At 41.3% G+C, this 27,971-nt stretch overlaps 1 protein-coding gene across 1 annotated transcript; it reads left to right on the top strand.

Annotated features, from left to right (window-relative positions):
• BLMH (bleomycin hydrolase) lies at positions 1 to 26,886 on the top strand. The gene is made up of 12 exons (XM_067565881.1): positions 1 to 277; positions 486 to 683; positions 2,496 to 2,605; positions 3,276 to 3,417; positions 5,310 to 5,398; positions 6,800 to 6,892; positions 11,163 to 11,318; positions 11,899 to 12,057; positions 12,159 to 12,226; positions 12,810 to 12,927; positions 16,111 to 16,180; positions 25,911 to 26,886. Exons 1-12 carry the CDS (start codon positions 16 to 18, stop codon positions 26,060 to 26,062), a joined length of 1,617 nt encoding a protein of 538 aa, XP_067421982.1. The 5' UTR covers positions 1 to 15; the 3' UTR covers positions 26,063 to 26,886.
• Positions 26,887 to 27,971: the final 1,085 nt, after the last annotated feature.

Raw genomic sequence — 27,971 nt, forward strand, 5'->3', positions numbered from 1 at the left:
AAGAACAAGCCCCGGATGGCCGCGGCGCCGGCGAGGAGCCTCGGTGCAGGCCCCGCCCACGTCGGCAGTTCCGCGCAGCGCCCACGGCGAGGCGTGTCCCTCTCCTCGCGCCGTCCTCCCAGCCCCGCCAGCCGGCTTTGGCTGCGCTTCCTGCTTCCGGTGCCGGGCTCGGCGGCTATAAGAGCCTCTTCCGTCCGCCGCCCGGCTCGACTCCACTCGGCCCGTTCCCGCCGCTGCTCGGAGCCTGCTGCCACCGCGCTTGCCATGGACGGCCCGGGTAAGGCGGGCGGGTTGGGTGCGGGTGCGGGAGCAGTGGGGAGTGCGGGGGGGCGGCTTGCCCCAGCTGCGGGCAGCGCTGGCTGGGGGCTGGCCCTGGGCCCCCGTAGCAGGACGTTCCCCCGAGCTGCTCGCGAGCCGCCTCCGAGCCGGGGGGGGTCCCTGGGGGCTGCCCCGCGTGACGCCCCGTGCCCCGCTTTGCTCCGCAGGGATCAGCCTGAAGAAGCTCGCCGGGTTCGCCGAGAAGCTGCGGGATGAGCAGCCGTTCTTGCTGGCCCGAAACGTTGCCACGACCAACGACCCCCTGGAGGTGTGTCTCAATCGGCAGGTGGTGCAGGAGACGGTGCACGTGTTCCAGCACGCCGTGCCTGCCGAAGGCAAGCCGGTCACGAACCAGAAAAACTCAGGTAAGGGCAGTTCCCTGCGCTCCAGCGTCCCAGGGAGGTGCTTCCTTTATTGGTCTTAAAACGAAGCTTTTCTGAGCTATGGCCGCCTAAATAGATGAGCGGGTGACCAGGGATGTCTTGTGCTAAGTTTTAAACTGCCTTCTCCCTGTGAAATCTCAGCTGGACGCGTTCTTGCTGTGTCTGAGTTAGTACCGAACCAGTACACGAAACTCTCAGAGGCTGAAATGTGTTCCTCACACAGGGACCTCCGAGACAAACAGCACTTTCCCAAGGGTTGGCAATTGGAGGCAGTCCTGAATTAGTGCCAAAAAAGCCTGGCTCGGTCAATGGACCTGTGATGGTTTTGAAGTCTCCTTCTGGTTTAAGACAATAGATGGTAGTTTTTAACATTTGAAAGTTACTAATCAGAATGATATGTTTCTAAGTTGTTACTTGTGCTACAATGGATTTGGTGGACATAGAGAACGTCTTCAGAACTAGTAGCTTTTTTTCCAAGTCGTGTTTCTAGACTAACTTGTATGAAGGAAACTTTCACCCCTGTCCTTTTGATATCTGGAAATATCAGATGTGTGATAGCTTTCAAACTGCTCTTGAATGCCTGCCCTTTTCGGCTTGGCTTTTAGGAATTCTTGGCCTTTATCTTTTCTTCTTCAAAGCACCTTAAAAAAATCCTTTTCAACATCCCTGCGAGTTGGATACATATTGTATATTTTATAGCTAGGCAAACTGAGATAAAGAGAACTAAAGTGGCTGTCTCAGTTCAGGGCAACTGCACCTGTATTCTTCCTCCATGGTCCATTGCTGGCACCCACTGTAGATGTTTGGCTCCTTAACTGTCATCTCTGTTGGGCAGAGACCTGTGTCTGTCTCCTTCCCGATGGGCTTTTCCAAGTTGCACAGTTCCCTGCCTACTCTGTGATCCTTCCAGCAAGCCAGACTGCCTAAACAGGCCAGCGTCTGCACTTTGGTTTCTTTCCAAAAACTATAAACAGCATAGTTGCTTGCAAATGTAAGTTACCACACAGCCCTTTTTAAGCAAGTACATTTATTCTTAAGATAGAAGCATTACAGAAAAAAAATTACAAACAATAAAAAAAATACATGCATGTTAATAAGTTTACTGGAGACCTCCCCTCTGTTCTTTCTCTTCCCTTCCCCCGCCCCCTCTGGAAAGCGTCCTGGTAGGAGTCAGCCCTTCAAACCCCACAAAGCATTCTTCTGTGATTACAAGCTCCTGACGGCCTTAGCTCAGCAGTAGCACTCCTGTGAATTGGTTAGTCTTTTCTTTATACAGGTTGGGCCTTTGATCTTCTGATTCCAGGAACAGGTAATCAGTAGACAATGGTTCTCTCCTCAAGGCATAGCTTCAAAAGGCTAGGTCTGTTGCATAACCGGAAGTGGAAATTTGCATTTGTCTCCTCCTCAAGATTCCCCAGGCAAACCACTTGATGCTGTTTGTCCAAAAGTCCACTGTTAATCCGCCACACTGTTCAATATAGCCCTTTGAATATCCAAGCCCACAATCCTACATAAATCATTCTGATAATATGATGAACACTAAAGATAGTTAAACTCAGTAAGCGGATCCGATGGGAGTCACTGGCTGAGCCACGGGTAGCATTCAGGTCTGTGATGCTAGGAGCTGTCTTTTCGCTTGTTTGGCCACTTGCTCATAGTTTGTGTGTAATCTTTTTAAATACTGTAAAAGAATGAGACTCAACATCACCATACAAACCTTGTATTTAAATACAGCCTGTGCAAATTTTCATAAAGCTGGACGGTTTAACTTTTTTGTTTCTTTGTTCTCTTCAGGGAGATGCTGGATTTTCTCATGTCTCAATGTGATGCGTCTTCCTGTCATGAAGAAGTTCAACATTGAAGAGTTTGAGTTCAGCCAAGCATACGTCTTTTACTGGGATAAGGTATAGCAGGGTTGGCCATAGACTCTTCTTGGGGGACGTTTTATCATGCAGCCAACACTGACCGTCTGATTTCCCTCTGTAAGGGTGTTCAGGCTCTTGCTAAGCTGCCAAGGAGAAACTCCGAAAGCAGTTTTCAAAAGTCCTAGCCAAACAAAGTTTTTAGATGAGATGGGGAGCAAGTATTTCTGGATTGAGAAGTTCTCTTTTTTCAGAGAAAATTATTTGGAAAAAGAGTAGCCTTTTTGTTTCAAGACTTCTAAATCTTCTCAAAGATCTTCATAGGAACAACACTATAGTTTTCTTGTGCCTGTAACACACTGCTGGAAGCTAATTCACTTGTTTATTTCCAAAAGAGGCTGTGTAAGAGCAGCTAGTACAGTTATTGAGACAGGCTTCATCTTGCATTTTCTATTTTCCCCCATCTACTAACTCACTTTCACTCTCATTCCTCCATATGAACTAAAGGTTTACGAGATAACAGGTAATATAAATATGTTTACAGGATTATATCTAGAGTAGCTGAGAGAAAGTTAAAAATGTATAAAGGAAGAGGACAGCATAGGTTTTTTTTTTTTTTAGTGCATTTGCAAAGAAATGCATAACACAGAAACGAAGTAACAAATGGTACATAACAAGCAAGGATTAAGTTACCCTATCTGTCCTGTTCCAGATTGAACGCTGCTACTATTTTTTAAATGCTTTCGTGGAAACCGCTCAGAAAAACGAGCCTGTAGACGGGAGGCTGATACAGTTCCTGCTTTCCAACCCCAGCAATGATGGAGGACAGTGGGATATGCTGGTTAATATTATCGGTAAGAGAAACTGAGACTGAAAGGAAAAACGAGGGTCCTGTAGCACCTTCATGACTAACAAATTTCTGCGGGCATAAGCTTTCGTGGGCTGCAACCCACTTCGTCAGATGCAGACTGAAAGGAGTTCCCAAAACTCTACTCTTGTCTGAAAGATCAGGTGTGAAGTAACTAATATTTTTGGCAGTGTATTATTTGTATACAGATACAATCTATGATGCCTGTAGGATATTAGGCTAAGTGCCGTGCACTGTAGAAAGCTTTCACTAGTATTTATTTGTAGTTCTGCTAATCAGAACAATCCAGTGATTGTAAAGGACACAAGCCATTTAAGGATAGTAACAGAGAATTCCCACACCACTCATTTGCTGTGTATCTGGCATGATTATGTAACATGCCAAGTGGTTCTCATGCTTGATAGACTAAAACAACTTGCATAAAAGCTGGCAATGCTAAATCAATCCTACATTAAAGGTGCTATTCAAGTGTAACAAATAAGGCCTCAAACTGAGAGATGAACCGAACTTTGTTGTGTCATGTTGGTTTCTCCATGCTGCAGCCTTCCTCCCTCTCCCCTCAAAACCTAGTTTGGAATTAATACAATCCTGAAATGCTTTTTCCAAGCTCCAGAATGAAGCACTTGTTCATATAATTACCAGAAAACATGCATCTTGCCATTTTCACTCAGGTCACTTTTTCCCTGTATTCCACCCAAAAGACTCAAGTTACTTTTTAACAATGAAATCTTTAACTGCAGCATTCCGCCCTTGATAGGAGACCTAGTTGATAAACTGAACAACTAATGTGCTTGGAGCACTAAGAGCCCTGTTTTGAGTTCAAAATGAACTTGCCTTTTATATGCTTTCCTTTAGTTTCACTACAGTTGAGGTGGCAGTTTGTCCCCCTTAAACACTTGACTACACCAAACCACAAATGTAATTCTTAACAGAGTTTATCCCAAGGCTTTTATTACTTTCCTTCTTATAGCTTTGTCTGTCTAAAATCAGGGAGTGGAATCCAATTTAACCAGCTCTAAATTTCTTTAGTGTATGAACACTGGCTGTGGAAACCAAAGGTGGGAGCAAATTTATGCACTTAATTATTCACTAATCTAGTAGTTTAACGCTTATTACATGAAGCATGCTGCTTACGATTTTCATACCCAGAAACTTATTGCAGCCTTCCTGTGGGCATCATGCCAACATTTAATGGAGAGAGTCCTAGAGAGGATGAGCTATTGTGTATGTGGATTAAACAGAAAAGGCATGTAGGTATTCATATCATCACTGTCCTCTATCTCAAATTTATTTAAATTTCGACTCCATGATGCAAAAGAGAACTCATCTCAGGTTCTAGGCGCTCTCCAGACACTTCTTAAAATAAAAAGACTCTGTAAATTACCCTTGCATCAAAATAGCTAAGAAACAACATAAATGGAGCAACACGTCAAACTCCCAGAGTCTCTCTCCCAGCTGTGAGAGAGATGTAGGCTGTGCAGCACACCCTGAGGGTTGACGAAGATGAGCTGTCCTACCCAAAGGAAGAAGTGAGTTTCAAAGCCCTGGGGCCCTGGTGCAGAATGCTAGCAGCCCCCTCTTTTATAACAGATTTGTTCAACGTTCACTGGTAAAAACGTCTCAACAGTTACCCCATAAACTCACCCTGGTACTCCAAGTGTCCAAGCTAAATGCCAGGTGGAACACCCATTAGCTGTGATGCTGGGAGTATCTGTCCCACCCCTGAAGACGAGCTCCAGGTAGCTCAGAAGCTGATCCAATAAGATATTACTTCACCCATCTTGTCCCTCTAATATCCTGGGACTGACACAGCTACGATTACACTGCATCCAAGATTTATCTATTGACAGTTAACATTTGTCAATTTTTTTCTTCTAGAAAAATATGGTGTTATCCCCAAGACATATTTCCCTGAATCTCACAGCACAGAGGCTTCCAGAAGGATGAATGAGATTTTGACTCATAAGGTAAAGGATCTAAAATTGTGCTAAAACTTAGCAGTCAGAGAGCTGGGAAGAAACCACAAGCTCCAGATGTTCTTGACCAGCTTCCTTAAATTTTCTTTATTGATCAAAGCATTAAGAGCCAATCTGGATACTTCCATACAAACACTGCATTTGTAAGGCCTTAAAAGGCTAAGGGGAATGGCTCTAAACTGCTGGGAAGGGAAGAGGAAGTAGGTGCATGAATAGCTGCTACTAACAGGGTGATGCTCTTGTTTTCAAACAATAGTTTGAAAATGTTCCCTGTGGCACTTTTTACAGTGGTCTTTATTTCTCTAACTCACAAATGAAAAATTTTCTGTATGTGGCTGACAGGAAAATTTTTCTGCAAACCTAATGTCCAGGGAGAGCTGATTCTCTTCTCCTCCTCCTCCTCTTCTCCCTCCCCCCCCCCTCCAAAAAAAAAAAAAAAAAAAAAAAAAAAAAAAAAAAACCAAGATGCCAAGGCTCTAATAATGCCTGTTGCCAAGTTTGGTGGCTAAGATTTACAAGTATCGATTTTAAAAATACAGAACAGAAACCAGCTTACATAAGAAAAGAATGCAGTGCCATCTGAAATACTGAAGTGATTGGGACAAAGGAAGAAAGCAGGTTTAGGCAATCAGACGAGGTTCTAACTCAATTGTGACACACACAAATGAAATGGCAATCAACACTTTCCACTGAAGGCTTTGTTTTGGCAATTGACAGGCACATAATCAAGGGACAACTATCCCCAGAAATCTATACCAACGAGCTGGTATATAAAATACGTATGCTGACATTAAGCCAGGGATTTAATGGCATTGCTCAGGGGCTGCCATGTTTCAGTCTTCAGCTTGAATCCTGGCAAACTGACTGGCCTGAAAGGAAATCCCACTCAGTGCTACTTGATCTTGCTGACAATAACTTGGTGTCTGGTGTCTTGACCTCCGTTCCCACATCAAGAAAAAAATACCACATCTTCTTAACTTTGAAGATGTCAGTTGTGCAGGAGAATGACAAAATATGTAATTTAGAGTGAAATTTAGCTTGCTCTCTGCCAGTCTCAGAAATTGTGTTGCAAGTTCTGGACATCCTTGTGTCACATTACAGTGAGATATTGAGAAGAATCTAGTTCTGGAAAATGCTTGCTAGTAGTGAACTTCAGGTTGCTGGTTGGAAAAGATTAAGGTTGGTTTTAGATTATTCTAAAATTCAATGCAAAGAACCAACTTTTAAAAATGGAATCAAAAGGGATTTTTTTCTGTAAACAAACCTTTTGTGATGGTTGCTGAATAGGAATTCAGGACTTGCTTTATGGAGCTCTAATGTGTACAGAATATGCAAATTGATACTTTTTGTGGTCCTATTAGTGATAAAATGGCTTTTTTCTTTTTTAAACAGATGAGGGAGTACTGTGTACGGCTAAGAAACATGGTAGAAAGTGGATCATCTGAGGAAGAACTCACTGATGCAAAGGATGCTATGATAGAAGAGGTAATATAGATAACAACCTGATTCTTTCCACAGCAGAAGGGAGCTGCTACAGATGAAATAATCCTGGCTTACTCTTGTTCTAGAGCTATTGGTGAAGTGCAAAACAAACCCCTTCTGTTGCACAAAAGTCTCTGACACAGATGGCCACGCACTGTCTAAAGTGTTACTAAGGATTTTTTAGTAATGTTTTCCGATGTGAACTGTTCACGTTTTTGGGATACCATTGTGTTTAAATACTTGGCTGGATCATGGAGCTAGGACACTATACACCAGCTGAGTATTTGCCCTTTTTGGTGTAGTTAACAGACTCTAAACCCCAGTATTTTCATTTTTAACCAAGACCAAAATAATATGTACAGCCTGGTCTCACTAGCAGGGGTAGAGGACTTGGAAACTATATTCCGTAAACCCATTATAAACTTAAAGTTGTGCAGTACAAGTGTTGTTGCAGAAGTTCCCCACAAGAGAGCAGAAAAGAATAATGAAAAGTTCAGTTTCTCATGCTTTAGCATATGGAAAAAACTGCTAAATATACAGCATTGCAATCTCTTTACCAATTAAGAAAATGAGTTGCTTTTTCTTAAAGACAGACTATCCAAGTACCTTTCTGTATTCATAAGTTTTAAAATAAACTAATGTGCAGGTGTATGAAGCTGTAGTGTGCATTGTCTGGCACTCCCCTAAAGGTTAGCACTTGGACTTGCTGCATATGCAAGAGATACTAAACACTATTTTCATCTTATTCTGTTCTCCTTAAGTTTGATTTTTTTCAAACAGCCAACAGTTATGGATTAGAAGTAGATATCTTGTAGCCCATAGTATGGTAAGATTGGTGTAGATGGCCATGTATATTCTAAAAACATACACTTCTGTATTTTCTACTTACAGAAGTTTATGGATAGAGCTCTGAGAAATGTCTGGAACAGGCCCACTGGCTCATTTTGTTGCACCCTGTTGGAGGCAGATTTACAGATGTAAATCTCCTATACCTTCCCCTCAGCAAACTTCTCAAAAGCTTCCTGTTATGGGTGTGTTTTTGGGGGTTTTTTTGTGTGTGCCTTGTGTAGGTTATATAAACAGGGAGAGAGACCTAGGGCTATTGTCAGGGCCGTATTATCCATTAGGCACAACAGGCACCGTGCCTAGGGCCTATGAAACTTTCAGGGCCTACGAAAAATATTTTTATATATAATTTATTTTTATTTAAACTATTTATTAATAGCTTAAAATCAAATTAGTTATTTTGGTCTGGGGGCCTACGAAGGCAAGTGTGCCTAGGGCCTATGAAGGTCTTAAAACGGCCCTGGCTATTGTAGTCCATATACAAATCCTATAGTATCCCCAGTTCTAAGGTTAGATTAAGAAATGTGTTGTGGTAGCAAAACTGGTGCTGTGTTCTTTGGGGTATCTAAGTGTTTGTTTTTTGGTTAAACAAAAACCTTTATTCCATCAAACAAGTGCCAAATGACCTCTTACTTTATTGAGTCTACTCTTCAGTCCGTTGCAAATTACCTTTTTGTAGTTTAATATCCATTAATGTGATGTCTGTCTTTATGCTAGGGATGCAGAAATCCACTAGAGGACTTAATTGCTCAGTTAACCTAAAGCCTCCTGGAATGGCTTGCTTAATTCAGATAAGGCAGAGACATAGTTCACTGCAGATTTACATTTTTCATTGGCTTTGTTTAGACTCTCCTACTTTCTAGCATTAGAAACTGGAAGCAGAGCTCATTAATGGCTCACTAATTTCTGTCAATCTAGTCTGGAGACAGCTTTTTTTTTTTTTTTTTTTTTTAACTGTTTCTTCCTCGTAGTTAACCCCCATTCTGCCTATTGCAACACTGATGGTTGACTACCATTTCAGTAGATTTCCTTTTAGTAAATGTTGTAATTAGATGCAGCTGGCAAAGCAATCTTTCTGCAAACCTGCAAAAGCATTTAACAGTTTTAAAGGTGTCTTGCTTCACTTGTTCATATGCATTTGTTCTATACATTGGAGTTCGAGTTTTGTGCATGGCACAACAGATAGATGGTGACTCAATCTCCACGGAGTTCATTTGCAAACTTCTGACTCCATTCACTAATTGTGGGCACCAGTCCTTTATCTTGCACAGAGCAGTTCCATAATCTTTTTGAATACTGAATCTCTTGTGTTTCAGTAGCAACATGCCCCTTATCAAAGCGGCATGTGGTAGGTCACAAGTTCAGGTCACCACATTTTGTTTGAATTTTTCTGGCTTCAGTGCTTTCTTTTTGTGGTCTCTACTTATCAGTAGTTGCCCTTCTCTTCCCTGTCTATTTTTGTTTTAAACAAAAAGTCACTGTATCCTTACATTATCCTGCTGTTAGCTGTCACCAGAATGATATAAAGCTCTATTTAATTGAAACAAGCTTCCCCAGGGCATTGGAAGAGGAAGCTTTGGAGATATTGAAGGGTGTCAAACAAGCCAAGGAGACCATTCCACTCTTGCTGACTTGAGACTTTTGTGTATCTCACTTTTCCTTTCTTCAGTTGGAACCATTTTGCCTGTTGGTCTCCTTTAGGCATTTTCAATTGACCTGTTTTATTTTTGTAATTCTGTATGGTGAGAAACCGGGCTATCTGAGGTAACATGGGGATGCCCACTGGCTAATGTTATCGTTGTGCAAACATAATCTGTGTGAGAATCAAACATTTGTAGGAGGCCAGGGATTTAAATTTGTTCTTTAAAACCTTTATTGGAAACATGTTCTATAAAAACTAAACAAGTGGGAATTTCTCCAATAAAAACTCAAGCCAATGCCCTGGTTTCTACTTAAGAACTGATTTCTTCTGTTCTCTTTATTACAGTATAATCTCCTCAGGGCAGGAACATTTTTACTTGTAGCTTGTACATTGCCTAATGCACTAGTGCTCTTTCCACAAGGGTATCCTATATTGGAGCTCAAAAGTGCCTTTAACACACTTACTGGCATGAAGATTTTTAGATAGGTGCTTTGGATGGCAAGTGAAATAAGGATTAAAAACAGAAATCCTCTAACACCCCCAGTGGTGTTTGTTTTTTTCCTTCTGCACAGCTTCAAAAGAAAATGGGACCCGAAAGCCTATTAGAAAGGGGGTTCTGCTCCTGGCAATATCTGGCCATTTAATGTGGCCCAAACAAGCTAGCCACACGAGGGAAATGTGGTGCTCCCAGGAAACCACCTATAAACTGACATGTCGTATATGAAGATGAGCACTTGTATAGTGGGATAATAGAGAGGAGGACTGCTAGCCTGGCCTCGTAAAGAGAAGCTGATTTAAAGGGACACAGTCAACTTGAAATCTAGCCAAAGATCGAATAGATGTATGTCAGCGATCAAGGACTGTTTCAACCAAGGATGTGACAAAGTCAGCAGACTGAGCCCTTCAGTTACCTAGATTTAGGGTTATGTATAATGTATTGTTAAATATATTAAAACAGACCAGATGATTATTATGGGATTTCCAAAGGAAGCAAAAACCCACTCTAGAAATCCAAATCCATCTTGCAGAAGGAAAAGGGATTAGTGGAGGTGTACCATCAGAATGAAAATGTTTCTGGGCCTGTATGCTAGAAGAGAAGATTATGGTGTGCGTAAGACAACATACATGATTAGTCCTTTCCCAAACCATGTTTGTATATGCTAGCAGGGGGGAGGGTTCTTCTGACAGGTAGCAACTGGCTTGGCAGCTTCTTTCCCTGTCTCAAAAGCTACAGTCCTTATTGTGGTTTTTGACTGTAACTGCTCATAGGTTCCACTGCACAGTCTAAACGCAGCTTCTGTCTAGGGGAAGGTTTCACTGCACTTCCGTGGAATTGCTAGAGTTAAGGATTGGGCAGCTTATCAGCTGAGCCATACATGTCTTCATTGTATTTCACTGCTATCACTCTCTTACAAGTTGGAATTTAATATATTCATGCCTGACCTTGAGATCCTACACAAAACAACAAAGAGCATGAGAGGGACCCTATGGTGTTTCTAGCATGGTGAGGAAGCTCTTGATCTTGTGCCCTTTAATTTCCATCTAGGAGATGGTGCAGAATAGGGATTTTTAGTACTGGCTGGGGAAATCTGATCAGCAGCACAGGGTTATTCAGATGTTTTAAACATTCAGGGCCTGATTCTGCAGCTGGTCCCCATGTGAAGATATCCGTTGATTAGTAGCATTTCTGTAACTGGCCCAGCTGCAGAATTTTGGTGCTTAACTGATAGCCCAGGACAGAAGGCTTGGGTAAATTTTCATGCCTGTATCCGCTTTCCTGTGCAGATATTCAGAATAGTGAACACCTGTTTGGGTAGCCCTCCTGAGACCTTCACCTGGGAGTTCCGAGACAAAGAGAAGAACTACCACAAGATTGGCCCTATAACACCGCTGCTGTTCTACAAAGAATATGTCAAGCCTCTCTTCAACATGGAAGACAAGGTTGGAGAATGCAACAAATGCCTGCTGTTTCTGGAGCCCCTTTTAATGTTAAATTTACAGGACTGTGCGCTGTTGTTGAAGCAAGTTTTATTTTTTATACACCAGTAGCTATGGGAAATGTGTGAGGATATCTCTCCCAATTGACTCAAAGTTGGCCTTAAATTTATTCTCCCATCTCTCTTTCTGCATCCACATCCCTTTTTGGATTTGCACTGTACCCCTCACTTGGTTTTGTGTGAATTTGGATGAGTATTTTTTAATGGATTAATTATGCTTTAATCCTGTTTTCATGCTGCTGTAAGATCTTCTGAATGGCTTAGCCATGGGGATCTTGATGATAAAATATCAATTAGTATAGAATGCAGTTCTCATACAGCATTTAGGATTACATTAACCGGCTTAGAGGTGTCTTCCATTGCACACCTATAAACCTAATGTTCCAACTGAAGCAGTCCTCAGTTGCATGGGATGGTCAGCTAGCTAGAGCAGAAGCACTAGTTGGAGATATACTAGGAATTACTTCTTTCTTTGAGGCTTCAATTTATTTGTAAGTTAACTAGTGACATCTCACTTGTGGCAGATTTGTCTAGTGAATGATCCTCGACCCCAGAACAAGTACAACAAGCTGTACACGGTAGAGTACTTGGGCAACCTGATAGGAGGGAGAAAAACACTCTACAACAATCAGCCTATTGATCTGTTGAAAAAGATGGCTGCAGCTTCCATTAAAGATGGCGAGGTTTGTGGTTTCCTCCAATCAGTGGCACAGCACTTTCTTTTGTAGTGTAAGAGACTATCTTGGCACATGGCCGAGGCATGATTACTTTCTCCTATTTTTAGGCTGCGTGGTTCGGTTGTGATATTGGAAAATGCTTCCATGGCAAGCTGGGAATCGTTGACCTGAATGTGTAAGTGCAGGAAATTCAAACACAATCATTTTTCTGGGCTCTCTGTTCATGGCAATCTGGCTACAAAGTGAAAATGCTACTGTGATAAATGTTGTTGGCCAGCAAAATAACTTTTCCAATTTTGTTTTTAACCAAAATGAGTAAAACAAGTGTGTGTTTTGACCTCTATTCCTGTAGTTGAATCCCTGTCTTTTTTGGCTATTAACTAAAATGTCGATACTCTGAATATGTTCATTTGCTAATTCACTGATGTGAAATATTAATGTAAAATATTGTTAACTGGGGAGGAAAAAAGGCAGTTAAATGCAGTATATCCCTCCCGTGCCTCTTGAAAGGAAGGGGATGTGGCACCTGACAATAGGCCGTGTCTGAATGTGGTTATTCCACAGCCCACTCCTTGAACTTGTGTAGTTACTTGAATTCCCTAATACTTAGTGAATGGCATTTCAAAAAGGGTCTGTTTAGCATGTAATCTAACTGGGGATTTTAAAAGGAGCTGTCATAGTCCTGTGCAATACATCATTGGACATCATGTTCCACTGATTCCTCCTGTGTTCATATCCTTTGTATGGCTTACTTGTAGGTATGATCACGAGCTCGTGTATGGTGTCTCCATCAAGAACATGAGCAAAGCAGAACGATTAATCTTTGGAGAGTCGATGATGACCCATGCCATGGTCCTCACTGCTTTCTCAGAGAAGGTATGATCTCCTCTGCAAGCATCTGTAGTGTTTGCACTGATGTATTTGAACTCTCCTGCAGTTTGTTTATATGCTCAGGGTTCATTCACAATGTAGGTATTCTGCAGAAGGGCAGCCTATGTGCAGGATGTCACACCGGCACATGCCTGTGGTGTTTTATTCACCTGTGTCAGTTGGGCCTTTGATTGTTTGGACAAACTAAAAATAGTAAGTTACCAACAAGTGAAGAATCCTAGACAATAGGGCAGTAGTTAGTTTTTCCTGACCAGAAACTGTTTGAGAAGGGCAAAGAAATTTGGCTTGTATTTTCAGGAAACTTAAAATATACGGTGGCTGGCTTTAAATGGGTATGTGAATTCCAACTTCTCTCACTGACCTGACCAGGGAATAAAAGGTGATGGCAGATACCCTTCTCCACAGCACACTCCTTAATCCAGTCTAGGGCTAGCACCAAGCATTGTGCTACGTAAAACCAGCTTGAAGAGCCAGCAGGAGGCACTCAAATAACACTCCCGCCCAAAAATTAGAAGCACGTGACTTCTGTGACACCTCCACTAATGGGGAGAGAAGAATCTAAAGCCCAAAATAGCACAGCTAAGTACAGCTCTTAGCACTTTTAGCATGCAGTACCCCTGCTGGCAGTATAATAAACCAGAAAAATGTCAGCTGCAAGAACCATGTGAAACTCAACATCTTTAGGTACCTAGAAGCTTATCATTTTCAGCTTTTTATTTGTGTTTTCTGGAAAAATCTAGGAGACCTCCCCCTACATCCAAATACAAAAAGTCAAAGTTAAGATTCCTTTGAAGAAAAAATTTCTTCCAAACCAAGATTACTTGTTTTGAGAAGTAATTAATGCATATTACTGAAAACTTTCCCAGCAAGTCAGTACTTGATGTGAAATGGGATTGCTGAGTCAGTTTTTCTCAGAACTACTCTTCGAAATTCAGTTGTATTCTACATACTGGTCTTTTGCACATGAATTTTTCAGGTGTCAAATTACAGAACTAATCTGGTGTGAAGATTAGGATTAATGAATATTCTGTTGATTTCTGAAATTTAGATTTAAGATTTATACATTTGTAGCTGTTTGAAATTCTTATATAAACCTGTAATCCGTGTGAAATTTGTGTATATAGTAGTAAGGTTGCTATACACAATTATACTAAATTGGCAGACATCGTCCCTAATCTGTATTAATTAACTCTTATTCTCATCTGCACACAATCATATATCCATATAAGGAAATATAAAGTGACTCATGCTGTAATCTGGTTTCTTTTTACATTGAACTTTTTTGGAACAGCAAAAGTTAAACAAGTAGACATTCCTTCCTGGCATTCTGCTTCCTTGATTTGCAGCTCATTTTTAACCTCTGATGGTTTTGATAGGCAAAAGTTGAACTCTGATACACAACCTGGCTATCGGAATGAATGAATGGGCTCTGTTATACTGACACCTAATCCCAGAATTTTGACAGACCTAAGGAAGATCTGCTAAAATGACACATTCCCATACACAGACTATATATACTTTGGGTCTTGAAAAAAATGAGGACTGATATTTCTAGAACCAGGAACTCGCTTAAAGGAAGTGGTGTTTTAACATTAGATGTCCAGATTTGGAAGGCATTTTTCTTACTAAAGCTAGGTTGTAGGTTGTAGTTTCTATTTATGTTTGTATGTGTTTGGCATTCTAAACCTTGACTTTAATCTAATCTAAAGGAGCTTTCAAACGTACTAGTAAATCCATCAAAGCATTAGTCTTTTTTACCTGTTTTGATTACAATGGGATTTTCTTTAATGTTACAATGTAATTTATTTCCAAAAGAGGCACACTTAATCCATGCCAGTAGTTCTAAACCACGCTATAAACATTTTGTTCAAAAAGCGCTTCTGAGTGGACTCAGTTTAATGCTTTTGGTAGATCTCAAGTAACTCATTTTTAAGGACTTCTGTCTACCTTTAAAGGGTGGAGAAAGTACAAAGAGCAGTTCCTGTAGTATCTAGGTGAGTTACAGCAGCACTGCCTTGCCTCAGCAATCAAGACCAATGAATGGAAAGACTTTCTAGGCTGTGAATGTAAACAGGAAAAGCACTTCACCAAAATAACTTCCTCCCCTATTGACAGACCATTCCTGTTCTGGGAAGGGGAAGTGTCATGGGGCTTGAAAGAATTAGGCATCTTGATTTTTTTTTTTTTATCTAAAACAAAATGGTTTGAGCTAATTCACTTAAAATAACAAACAAATTTGCACAAGTCATCTTTTTTTGGCTGAGGATTTTGATTTTAAAATACAGCAAAACCTTAGTATTTTTTTTCTGCCTCGATTGGATTAAACTAAATATTTGGGTTTTTTTAAGTGACTCTTTGGGCACATCCATTGTTCCTCATTAGTTAAAAACATTACACATTCTCCAATGGGATGAAATACTACATCTGGGGAGCTTGAGAATCTTTCATGTGACATGTTAGTTTGTAGCCTTGTATGCATTGATTCTAACTAGGAAAGGACTGAAATAGACTAGAAAAATATTGTGTAGGTGCATATGCCAGATGCATGTATTCCAAGAAATTGTAAGCATCTTTCAAATCAGATTAGCACAGATGATCACAGGAAGGGAGAAATGGCTCCCTAAATCTTACCAAAGTTTCTAAAAATATTCCCAAATACTCTCCTCTGTTAGAATTACTTGTCAGGCTCAAGGGTGGAGGGGAGAGGGAAAGCATTTTATAAACTTCAGATGCTTAGTTTTTGTTACTGTTGTGACAGTCATGCAAATAGAAACCTCTCTTTCAAACAAATAACATAGGTTCCACTACTGACAGGTAAAGAATATTTATAATGAAACTGTGCAAAGTACTTGGAGTTTTTAAAAGGCATTGTGACTTATTCCATGTCTTGTAAAACACCATGTAGATGTGTTTTGTAATAGAAAAATGGAATCATTACCTCAACTAATCAGACTGCCTTAGGAGAGGGTGACCATCTCTTAAAAGGGTCAGTGCTTCCTCTTCTCAAATCACCAACAGAACCACAAGTCTCTTCTGAGAGTGCATACCAGTTTACTTAGCATGTGTCAGGTTGGTGGTTCTGTATGTGATTTGAGAAGCAGAAGCATTAACTATCGGAAACTGCGGAATTTCTCCACTGAATACATTTTACTTTGTTCTTTCTTCCAGGATGGGCAAGAAGGGTCCATTGAGAAATGGAGGGTGGAGAACTCCTGGGGTGAAGACCGTGGTAATAAAGGTAACATAAAATCAAAGCAGTCACACGAGTATGCTGCTGAACTCCATGTATGGAAATAAAGAACTGGAAGGGGAAAAGGGCATTGTGTGGGTATGCATTTCATAGATGTCACTTGAGGCAAAAGATTACAAGCAACAAATGTGCCCTGAGTGATGTACACACCATAATGCTTGCAGGAAGAGAAGTAGGAATGGTAGTGTGTGTAGTCATGTTTCTCTTCAAAGCTCATGTCCCACAGAGTTAATTGCAGAATAATATTGTTTACCTCAGCCTCCGGTGATCTGGGAGCTTAGAACAGTGGCTTTCACCCTGTGGTCTGTGGACCCTTGGGGGTCTGCAGACTGGATAAGACTTCCAAAGGGGTCTGCACTTGCATTTGAAGTTACTTAGGGGGCTTCAAATGTAAATTGTTTGAAAACCATTGGCTTGGAAACAGAATTCTGAACTTGGATCCCTGGCTAATAGCATCGTTTGCTTCCTGTCTGGCCAAAACTGCCCTGTTCTGCTGAGTAATGGCTCATGTGAAGATGGCAATGAATATCCATGTGTACATCCATTAAGAAGGATTAGGTGGCTGCCATTCCAAATGTACTTGCTTTATGGAATCAATTGAGGTTAGGCAGTAAAATACGCTTTGGATTTTTAGTGATGTTTCAGATGTGGTTTTTTCCAGAATGTGGTGCTGAGGCAGGACTGATCCCAATTACAAGGTCACTGTAGACAATCCTGGCTCACTGAAAAAATCTTGTTAGATGGAAACGTGGAAGCTGAATCACCCTAGAGTTCACTGTCCTCTAAGTCATGGGTTAAGATGATGCTTAAGGTAGGTTAAGGAACTTTCTGCAGTTCGTGCCAACAGCCGCAATTTGGCAACACAAGGAAGAGGTGCAAGGTGCAGTGTAATTACCGAAGATAAGTAGACGTGTATATAATACATTTGCTGCGCCAGCAGAGGAAAGAAAAGGGGTAGTGAGGCTGCGACTGTAGGCTTCCGCCGCCGTCTCCCTGAAGCAAGAATCAGGAATTTATTGCAAAACCCTCAAATGGACCCAGCATACAGTGAACTTTGAAGTGTTCTGGTTCCATTCATAGTGAAGCAAATGGGAATCCTGAATTATTGTGAGGCATTAAAAAGTGCCAACTGCATTTCATGCTGTGGTGCAGCTGTGGCTTTGCTTTGTCAATGAAACATGCAACTTCATTGTAAGCAACCGCCAGAAACAGCAAAGATGGAGACTGCGAAGATTCAGTTGTGCTCTTTCCATTGTATGACCTGTCTTCCAAAGAGCCTGCTGCCCAGAGTCTCGGAGATGAAATTAGGTAACGTGGACTGTGCACTACCTACTACATTGAACTTTTTCAGAAAAGAAGTTTTGAGGTAATGGTCTTCTGAACTCCTGGATCTGCCTAGGTTCTATTCCTGACTCTGCTATAGGTTTCCTGTGTGATTGGGCAAGTCACTTAATTTCTGTACCTCAATTTCCTCATCAGTAGACCGTAGATAAAATAGAACTTGCATGCTGTGAGGCCTCATTTAATTAATGTTCACAAAGCACTTTGAGACCCCAGATGTGAGGATAAATACAAGTGCACAGCATGTATTATATGAGGGGTGTCTTGGCCTTGCCCTGTAACTGTTTTAGCAATTTGACAGCACAAATCTTTTAATCTCCACATGAAAAATATAATGAATGGAGGTTGGCTGACTTCTACCACCCAACTCAGTGGCCCAAACTTTGTCTAAACAAATGTTAAGTGTTTGGAATATTTCTCTTAATCAGCAGATCACTGGCTCCTTCCCCTCTGGTTTGAGTGACTTCTAATTGTTGTTGGATTACATAAATACTTGTTGGAAGGACTATGATAACTTGAGGCAGCATTAAAACTCCGTTTGGTGCCCCTGCGGAGCTGAGTGTTTTGTTGATGATTTCCTGTAGACAGCTTTGTTTTACTTTGTAGTGATGCCGAGCGATGGCTGAGTGAATTGATATGCTGTGGAGAGGGCAGGACCTCTCAAACATCTGTACAACTTGCCAAAAATGTGTATTCCAGTTTACTATTTCTAGTCGATGGCAATGAAGCAAGAAAACTAATACAATACACAAGATTAGCGGTTTTATTTTAAGTTGCTTGTTCAGCTCATGTCTAAGTAAAAAATTAAATCCTGGATCTAGTTTAAAGTTACGATAAGTAGTTGGAGTTTGTGAAAAGGAAGCTAACTTAAGGCCAGAGGGGACCTTAGATCATCTAGTCTGACCTACTGTATAGCACCGGCCTTTAAATTTTACCCAGGTGTGGTAATCGGTGTGTTGGTCACTGATGTTTATCCGTGTAGGCTGCGTACATGTGTCCCTGTGTAGATGCTGTCCCAGCTCTGCGTAGATAACTGAGATGGCTCTCACGATCGAATGAATTGACATGACCACAGATTAGCTGAGCAACGAAGGCACCCAGGCCAGGTTTACTGCATGCGGCACAATGAGAAATGACTTAAAGTATCTCTGGGTCAGTTTCACATAGGCGGCCTTACAATGGTCTCGGCCCAACGGCGGGACTTTCCGTTATCCCCTAGACTGGACACCGATATTCCCTCTGACACCCTCTTTTATACACTGTTACATACACTTTCGTTCTGCCCCCTTTGACGTAGGTAGTTGCCACCCTCCTGATGTAGTCTAATACCACCTTTTTCTGTTGATTGGCTGATTTGGGCACCGCCACTCCATGTATCATTGCTATCCATAAAAGTGTCATTTCAGAGAGTTAGTATCTTGGTACCTCCTATACCTGCTACATATTTTAGTAATATTTTGGCAGTCTTACAATCTTGCAGTATCAGCACTTTCCTGTACCAGTTTCAGTTAACTTGAGTGACCCCTTATACATCTGTTCACTCGGCTTTTTCCATTTAGGCCTTAGCCTGTTTTACAGGCCGTAAGCTCTCACTTCTTACTACACCAGGTACCCCTGTATTGAGCCCAATAGCTTGTGTTTTAAAGCTTCTCTTACAGAAAGCCATCCAGTCTTTCTCTAAAGACATCAAGAGAGAATCCACTGCTGCCCTTGGTAGTTTGTCATGTAATCCTTTGCTTGCTGCTACCTTCACTAACACAGTAGAGCAAGGATCGCAAACATTACAGATTTTATCAGAATGTTACCTTATGAAGTCTTTCCCTCCCCTCCTAATTCTGACCCTTCCTCCTCCTAATGCCCTGTAGGCACATGGTGTTTTAGGATTGTTTAGGAACACAGCTGTAAACACTGGTTACCAAAGGGTGTCCATGCATTCTGAGGGACATGCTGATTTGTAGTAAGATTGCTTGTGAGTTCTGGGTAGCATGCTGGTTTTTTGTTGAAGTACGGCTCTTTAGGAATATAGAGCAGCAGGCACTGGTCTATTGTAAAGCTATTCATTATTCTGGGCTGCATGCACTCATTCGTTATTGTAGGTTGCACTTAAATGGGCAGTTGATGTTTGTAGGGAGAAGGTCTAGAGCACTTATGGGTGGAATCGGCAGGGGGAAAAAGACCATGGGCTTCTTAAGAAGGTCACAGATGTCATAAACTGATCCAGAATTTGAACATCTTTGTTTTTCAATCCGCTATGACTGTAAGCTTTTTTTTTTAAATTCTAAATTAGTTTGTCAAATGCTCATCCAGTCTGACACGTATTACCCACTGAAAAATAATAAAATATAGCATTGTCTCTGATAAATTTGTGTTTTAGAGGGAAAGGGTCTCTTTGCTGCTCTGTGTAGCTCTTCTGCTGCAAATTATGTAATTCCCCCATCTAAAAATAAACTAACATTTTTGTTCTGAAATAGCTGGAATTCCAAGATTATGGAAAGGAACCTTTTAATGGAGAGCCAACAGATAAGCTAGGAACTGCTGCGCAGGACTAAATTAGGCAGCGGTCACTTCCAAGAAATCTTAGCACACACTTATCTCAAAAATACTTTCTCCTTTTTTTACATGGGAAGGAAGGAAGAATGCAATCTAACTTAATTGGCACGCTTTATGGTGAAAATGTCTGATGATAGCTTCATGCTTTATTATCCAGCTCTTTGCCAGAGCTGTCTCATCTGTAGGATCTCCTTCAGCTGTAGCTGGTGATATTCAAATAATCATAGAATATTAGAGTTGGAAGGGACCTCAGGACGTATCTAGTCCAACCTCCTGCTCAAAGCAGGACTAACCTTAGCTATATCATCCCAGCCAGGGCTTTGTCAAGCCTCAGCTTAAAGCCGCCACAGAGACATGAAAGCTACATTAAGCTACGTTTAGCTTTCATGTGCTTTGTTTACGGCATTCATTTTAGATGCTTGTTGACTTACTTTTGTCAAGTGACGTGTACTGCTCTTGGAAATGAGGGACTGACACTGCCTGGTTCAGGTCACTGCTATAAGCAGATAGTTGCAATACCTTGCACAATATCAGTGGACATCTACCTTAATCTGCAAAACCTTTATTGCAGCTCTGTCCATACATAGCTATGCTAAAAATCTGACCTTCAGGTTCCCCAGTCTTGAGCTGTAGCATTCCCTGGTATTGCTGGATAGAGACTTGGCAGACAGGTAACTATATCAAAGGCATCCTGGTTTTGTAATGTGGATTAATGACCAGTCATGGTTATGTCACAAGCCTTGGCATGGCTGAAATTTCCCACAGTGCCTGGGGTCTTTCACCTCAAAATGGAGTACGTTTAGACCAAGTTCTCCTTGATTTTATTCTTGTGGTGTCAAAAACCATTTAGACAATTCTTCGAATGGAGTTAATTTCAGAGAACACCATGTGGCCGTATGTTTTAAACTATTGATATCATTCTGGTTACATGAAAAATTCACTAGCATTTCAAATATTCCTGGGAGGTGCCTATGTTTTACTTCTGCTCCTTCATATGCAGCAGTTTGTCTCTGTTCTGAGGCAGCTATTTAAATTCTAAGTACAATACTCATGTTTCCCAACAAAAATTCTATAAAATCTTAACAGAAAATTGACTGACTGAACCTAAACTGAAACACTCAACCTTAAAATGTTGATGACCCTTAGTCTGTCCATTAGCACAGATGCACTTGTATAAATACTTAGCTTGACATTCATCAGGACTTAGTTGTTTTGCTGGTATATCTTCATTGGGGTAATGAGTTGTTTCTGTCTCAAAGTGGTGATGAAAAGACATCCTGTAATGTTGAATATGCTGAGTAAATGCATTCTTTGCCGATAGTGCTTGAATGCTTGTAGAACAGTGTACGGGAAAAGATGAGAAGACTATTGTAAATTAACAGCATTCATATTCAGGTCAGACATTTACAACTTTGCACTTGCCTCTTCCTATAGTGACGAAGGTTGGAATGTGGCTTTGAAGTGAAATGTTAGTTGGACTGAGTGCTTAGTGGATATACTTCCTTATTTCAAAACGCCTGATGCAGGATAGACCCATTTAAGCCCGAAAGGCAGACTATTCATGAGGGGTGCACGTTTTAAGTGGAGAAGGGTTATGGCTGAAGTGCACTGGTGGAGTTGTGCAAATGGGCACCAGTCTGAAACATTAGTGGGAGCTACAGGAGCAGGATTGAGGTACCTGGACAGGTCTGTGTAGAAAGAGCCTCTGCTATTCCTGGCTCTCCTCATTTGTTTCCTTCACAAGAGCACTAAAATCCAAACACAACCCAACAATAGAAACTGCTGTAACTACATCAGATGATGACACATAGCACGTCCAAGTGAGTTTAAAAATAACAAGCTGAAAGCTAACCAGATTCCTCATGTTGTTGCTTAAAAATTACTCTGGAGCTTATAGTTTGCCAACATTGTAGCTTAAGCTGCTTTTTTTATAAGCAGAAACACCTAGTTACTGCCTCAAATGTCACTTTATTACAAACACGGACTCATTTTGCATCAATGAGCTCTTCTACATTCATTTAATATGAACTCAACTGTTCCTTTAGAACAAAGTAGAATTCCCAAAGGAGTTGTTTTCCTGTGAAGTATGCACTGCTTTGTACATTGTTGTAAATCCCTTTCCATATTCCTGACATGGATGTGTGTGCATGCCACATATATGGAACACCACATCCTTCGGGGGGATTATTGTCATTCATCTGTATCCTAAAACACGACCCTTCTTTAGAGTCTTGTTCATTGCCTCTGTTCTTTAGCTCAGGGAATTATCTGGGAAATTGCCTTATGCTTTTAAATATTCCATCAGACCTAGCTGGCTGTAGCTGTTTTTTGGGTCAAGCTATGGGTAACCACCCCAAAATCTTAGAACATTTTCTCATCTGTGAGTCACAACAATTTTTTCCCTTTAGCTGAGAGCCCTGGATCTACTCCTCCAGAGCCCATCAGCTCTTCCTTGGGCATTGGTCAGAAGAGGTTACTTGAGAGCAGCATTAGGCATGGTGCTTCATCCCCATCTCTGCCTCTTCAGCATTCAGTCCCTGCTGGCCCAGGGAGCCCAGGATTTGAACTCTGATACCCTAGCATGCTTGCCAGACAACTGAGTGAGCCTGGCAGTGAGCTTTGTATCTTATCTAGTTTATGAAGGATTTGGGCAGCACCGTCTCACCGCAGATTCCTGCACAGCTGTACTTGGATAAACCGAATCAGAGCATTAGTGTCGCAAAGAAAGAGTCTAAGAATTACATTACACTTGGCATACATTTGAGACCCAGTTGGGGCTGTGGGATTAAAAACGGGCCCCAACATCACTGTTTCTTGCGCAGGCTGTTAAAGGGTACTACTTGAAACAATAGAGCAGAGATTAGGCTTTCTGGTCCTGAGGAGGCTACAGTTATAGTGGGATACAGAAACTACTTGCACTCCCCATGTGCACTCTTTCCTTAAACCCATATTATCCATTTGGGTCCCCTTTGCACAGCTTGTATGGTGTGGTGGAGTATCAGACAGACCACCAATCTTCCTAGATTTGCCTAACCCTGGAAACGAAGGCTGGACCAAAAATAGTCAGGAATAGGATGAGTGATCTCTCCTCTAAGGAGGGGCCTTCGCACTGTGTGGTGGCTGAGGGAGAGGAGCTGTTTAAACTCAGCTGTTACAAGGTGTGTGCCTCCAGGGAGGAGAACCCTCACTAGGGAGCTTGTCATGGGGGAAGGGAAGCCTTTGGAACCGTTACGGTCACGTCTCTTAAATATTAACTAATTACATGATTCTGTTGTAAAATTCTTGGTTTTTTGGAATTGGTTTCATTTTTCTCAAGGAACAAATGCAGTTGCTGACAAACATTGCTTGGTTATTGAGGTAAAAGACAAATCTCCTTCCAGCAAAATTTTTCAATTTATATTTTGTCACTTTATCAGCCTTGCAGATGAGTTTTATTACTCTGCTTAGTCTGTGTGTCCTGGGGAACCAGTACAGCATTACCCAACTCAGAGCCCAGCATCTCCACTCAGACATCTCTCTAAAAAAGGAAGAGGTCCCCAAAGGTGAACATTGACTCATGTTATCCCATCTGTTCGACAGGAGTCTGTCTGTCCACTTTGGCATGAAGAGAATCCCTTTTTATTGTACATCTCCAGGTAGCAGCCATGTAAATAGTTGTTAGTTCATCTTCCCTTTAGGCTCTCTCCTCTCCTCCTTTTATTCCTAGCATCTTTACTACAGCCTTATTCTTTTTCCTCTATCCTACATACTTGACTAGTGTCTGCGCACCTTGGAACCTTTGTTTTTATCCTCTCTCTCCTGTGAGAGAGGGCAGTGCTGTTTTCCCATGGTACAGGTAGGGAACTGAGGCACAAAGAGGCTGTGACTTACCCATTGTCACACAGGAAGTCTGGCAGAGCAGGGACTTTACCCTGGATCTCCCAAGTTCTAGTCTAGTGCACAAACAACTAGACCAACCTTCCTTGTATGGCTTTTCGTAACCAGCTGCTTGTAAGTCCTAAAATGCTCCCTTAATTAGTGGGTTTTTTTTGTTTTTTTTTTTTCGGGGGCTGGGGTAGAAGTGAGAAACATGGAGCAGCTTTACCAGGGTAGTACGTGAGAACTAAATGGCATGTCGTACTTATTGGGTAGACAGCTGATCGGCCCTGGTGAGCCTCTTGTCAGAACACAAAGATGCAATGCCAGAATCTCTCTAATAAACAGACCCGGCTAGAGCAGAAACACTAGACTGATGGGCTTAGGTGGGGCACCACGGCTGCCGTCTGCCCTGAAATACAATGAAAATGCACTATCCTCTGTTTATCCCTTTTAGCTGGAATGCAGAGCCTGGGATTCTGTTTAGGCAGGCGGTGGGGGTGGGTGAGTATTAATTGTTCCCCTTGAGGCATAATTCCATTAATGGAGAAAAAATGATGGCTTTCCCTGTGACCCTGACTACAGGCCTTCTCAATCAACAGTGACCATCCCTGTTGGCATGGTCTGAAGCTTTACTTGGCACTTCCTCCTTGTTCAGACACTGTGATCCCAATCGGTACAGTCCAGCGCCGATACAGAATGTCAACAGCCACAGAGGCAGAGAGTTCATTATCCTCACAGGGTGCAATTACTTGTTGGCTGTCAGGAGTGAGAGGTTTTTTTGTGTCCCAAAGAACTCATATCCTGAAGAAAGAGAACAATCAAAGCAGCTTCCCTTGGCAGTACCTCCAAAACAGCTTCTAGCTTGCATTACAATGGATAGGCTTTTTAATTTATGGGAATTCAATCTGATCTTTTGCTTTAGAAACAAGATGGGGTAGATAGATGCACTTATTGTCCATATTCTTTGGGCATTTTCTTGTTTCATTTGATTGTTTGATATTGTTATAGGGAACTTTATTACACAAAGCTTCATCTGTCTTCTATCAAATAGTCTCCCGCTCTCTTGACAGCACTGATTCTCAATTCACGCTGAATTCCCTGGAATGGGTGTGTGTAATGTCTTAAATGATTGGTTTGTTTTCAGACAGCACTATTATACTGAAAGCCAAGATGTCTTAGATGTGGAATTTTCTTCTTTATGCAGGTAGAAGGCTCTTGCATTAAGATTCCTAGCCAGAGCCTTATTGAGAGGGAAGGTTGTAACCATAAGACTTATTTCAGCCAGAGCGTGTCTCAGTGACTTGGTGTTTGAAGGAAGAAATTAGCGTCTAATATTGACACACACATTCTCCCTCCATTTCCTGAAACAGAGTTTTGGAGCAGGGAAGCACAGATAACTGGAGTGGTTAATAAGCATATATGAGTCTGAAGTTTAGCCTAAGCAATCAGGAATGCATTTAATGTTTTGTAATTCAGGTTTATCTGAATATTCTTGAAGTCCATTAGAACAGCAACACACGACTGAATGATTAAAAGGAGTCTCCCCAATTCAAAGGGTCTGCCTTTCGTATTCAGATCTGTGCCCCAGGACTGTTTGTTGCCCAGATTTGTTCTCGCTTTTGTTCAGTACAGATGGTCTCTTGCTTACACAAAGGTGCCTGTATTTAAGAAGCTGCTTTCAGGATTTCCTGTTCAAGACACTTTAATCAAACTTTCTTTCTTCCTATTTAGGCTTGTTGCTCCAAGTCTCTGTCATAGCTAAAATCTAGTTGTTTAAGTAGTTTGTTCATAATAACTAAAGAAACTGAAGTCTCCAAGACTGTCATGAAAGTTGCTGTGGAAATATGATTATCCTCTTTCTGATGGACAGTATGAGGTTATCAGACATGATACCATTTTGCATAAGATCCATGCTGTCCCATATCAGTAGTGTCTTTTGTTAGTAACATACTTTGTTTTTTCTCTCCAGGCTACCTGATCATGACAGATGATTGGTTTTCTGAGTATGTGTACGAGGTGGTGGTGGATAAGAAGCATGTGCCAGAAGACATCTTAGCAGTGATGCAGCAGGAACCCATTGTCTTGCCAGCCTGGGACCCCATGGGTGCTTTAGCAAAGTGAACTTGCCTCCTAATCAACCAGAAGTAGATGTGATGGAAAATACCAGAGACCGGAAGCCATAGCCAAATGATGATGTGACCAAGCACCTAGCTTGGTTCATAGTCTTTTTAAATGTAGGCTCAGGATCTTTTTGGGAAATAGCGCTTTACTGAATGGCTGAATAAAAAAGCTGTAAGACATGCTATTCTGCAGCCAAAAAAAAAAAAAAAATTTACCCACCTCATCATGATACTATGTAAGTGCTTTCAATGGCAGTTGGATTTTTATCTTTTTAATAATGAACATAACTCTGTAAGATGACTGTTTTGACCAGTGTTTTCCATAGGGGGGAGAGTTGGCCATATTTTAGAATAATTAGCTGAGTGATATTAGGAAAAGTACAGCAAAAGTTTATAATTAGTCATGTTTTCATTTGTACCACAAAAGTGTCCAAATTCAGTATTGGCTTAATTTTGTTTCTAGAGAGCTATTTATATTTTTGGTTTTGCTGCATTATAGGAGTTGGTTTCATTTTCTTATAGTAACTTTTCCAAACTACTTGTATTTCAGCAGCATTGAGAGCCTTTTCCTGGATGTACATAGTCCTGACTTGCTCTTGGCTCTTCCATGTCAGTGTGACTGATTCTAGTGTTAATCTGTACCCACAGGAGCGTTATTTTTCAATAAGATTAGCAAGAACAACCATAAACATGTTCACAGACTGAGTTAAAAAAATGTGGTGCTCTAGCAAAACTAGGTTTTTAATTACTGCATTTTATTGGGACATCTTCAACTAGATGGTGCTATGAAGCTTTTAAATAAAACACTTTCTGAAGTTACTGGTACATCTGTTTTCTGTTTAAATTTGCCACATGTAAATTTTATTGAATTGGAGAGCTGTTAGTGATCCACAAACAACTCTTGGGGAGCCAAAACACTAGCAGGTCAACAAGCTATGTTGCTTTATCTTAATAGTAGTCAAAGGCTCCCCTCCCACGGTGTATTCAGATGAAGACACACACACTACAGGCGCTCGTATACCAAAGTGATGAGCACCATGTAAATGCTTGGATCCAAATCAAGCCAAACTGTTAAACTGCCTAACATGATATCTGACAACGTGACTTGTGCTGTGCTGCACTGAGTCTTTACTCACTTGGCAAGGTGGGGGTAGGATTGACGGAAAAGAACAATCCATTAATATACTATAGGTCTGGTCTTAAGTACCAGCAAAGGAATGGGATTCTTGACATTCCAAATTTAGCTTCTGTTACTGACATACTTTGACCAAAAAGTGTTTTTCACCTCTACTAAGACCCATTAAAAATTCCTGGTGTAATGAAAAGCAAAAGACATATTAGCTGCAAACAATTGCTTACAACCTTTCCTTCTGATGGTATTAGTCACCAACAGAAATTTGAAGCCAGTACATGAGCATTCCAGTGCAAATGTTCCCAGATTTCAAACACACAATGCTTGGATTTCCTCCAGGATTCCCTGTGGGAAAATGGATTTCTATAAGAAAGGTCTGTGGAAGCCTGCATTATACAGCAAACAGGCAGTGGTCTCATGTTTTTGCCTCATGTTTATGATGCACACATTTGTCCAAACCCCTGCCATGTAAAGAAGCTCTAATGTACACACACACGGGTGCTACCTTCACTGAGGCAAGTAAACAATTTTCTTGGGGCTGAACTTGGTGGCTGTGAAATGGAGCTAAGGTTGATGCATGTGTGAGCTTTTTCTTCCCAAAATTCAATATGCTAGCCACTTAGAACATCTGTGCTTGTGACATTGCACAAGTTCTATTTCTTCCATATTGTTTACCACTCAATTACAGCCATCAAAGGGAGTTAACGTCTCAAACGCTGAATAGCATTTTGCCTATGCCAGCTCTGACGATTGAGTTGGACCAACTCAATTGTGTTCA

The sequence above is a fragment of the Emydura macquarii genome, unplaced genomic scaffold (genome assembly GCF_026122565.2).
Source record: "Emydura macquarii macquarii isolate MOO-44397 ecotype Brisbane River unplaced genomic scaffold, CSIRO-AGI_Emac_v2 contig_2699, whole genome shotgun sequence".
NCBI lineage: Eukaryota > Metazoa > Chordata > Testudines > Chelidae > Emydura > Emydura macquarii.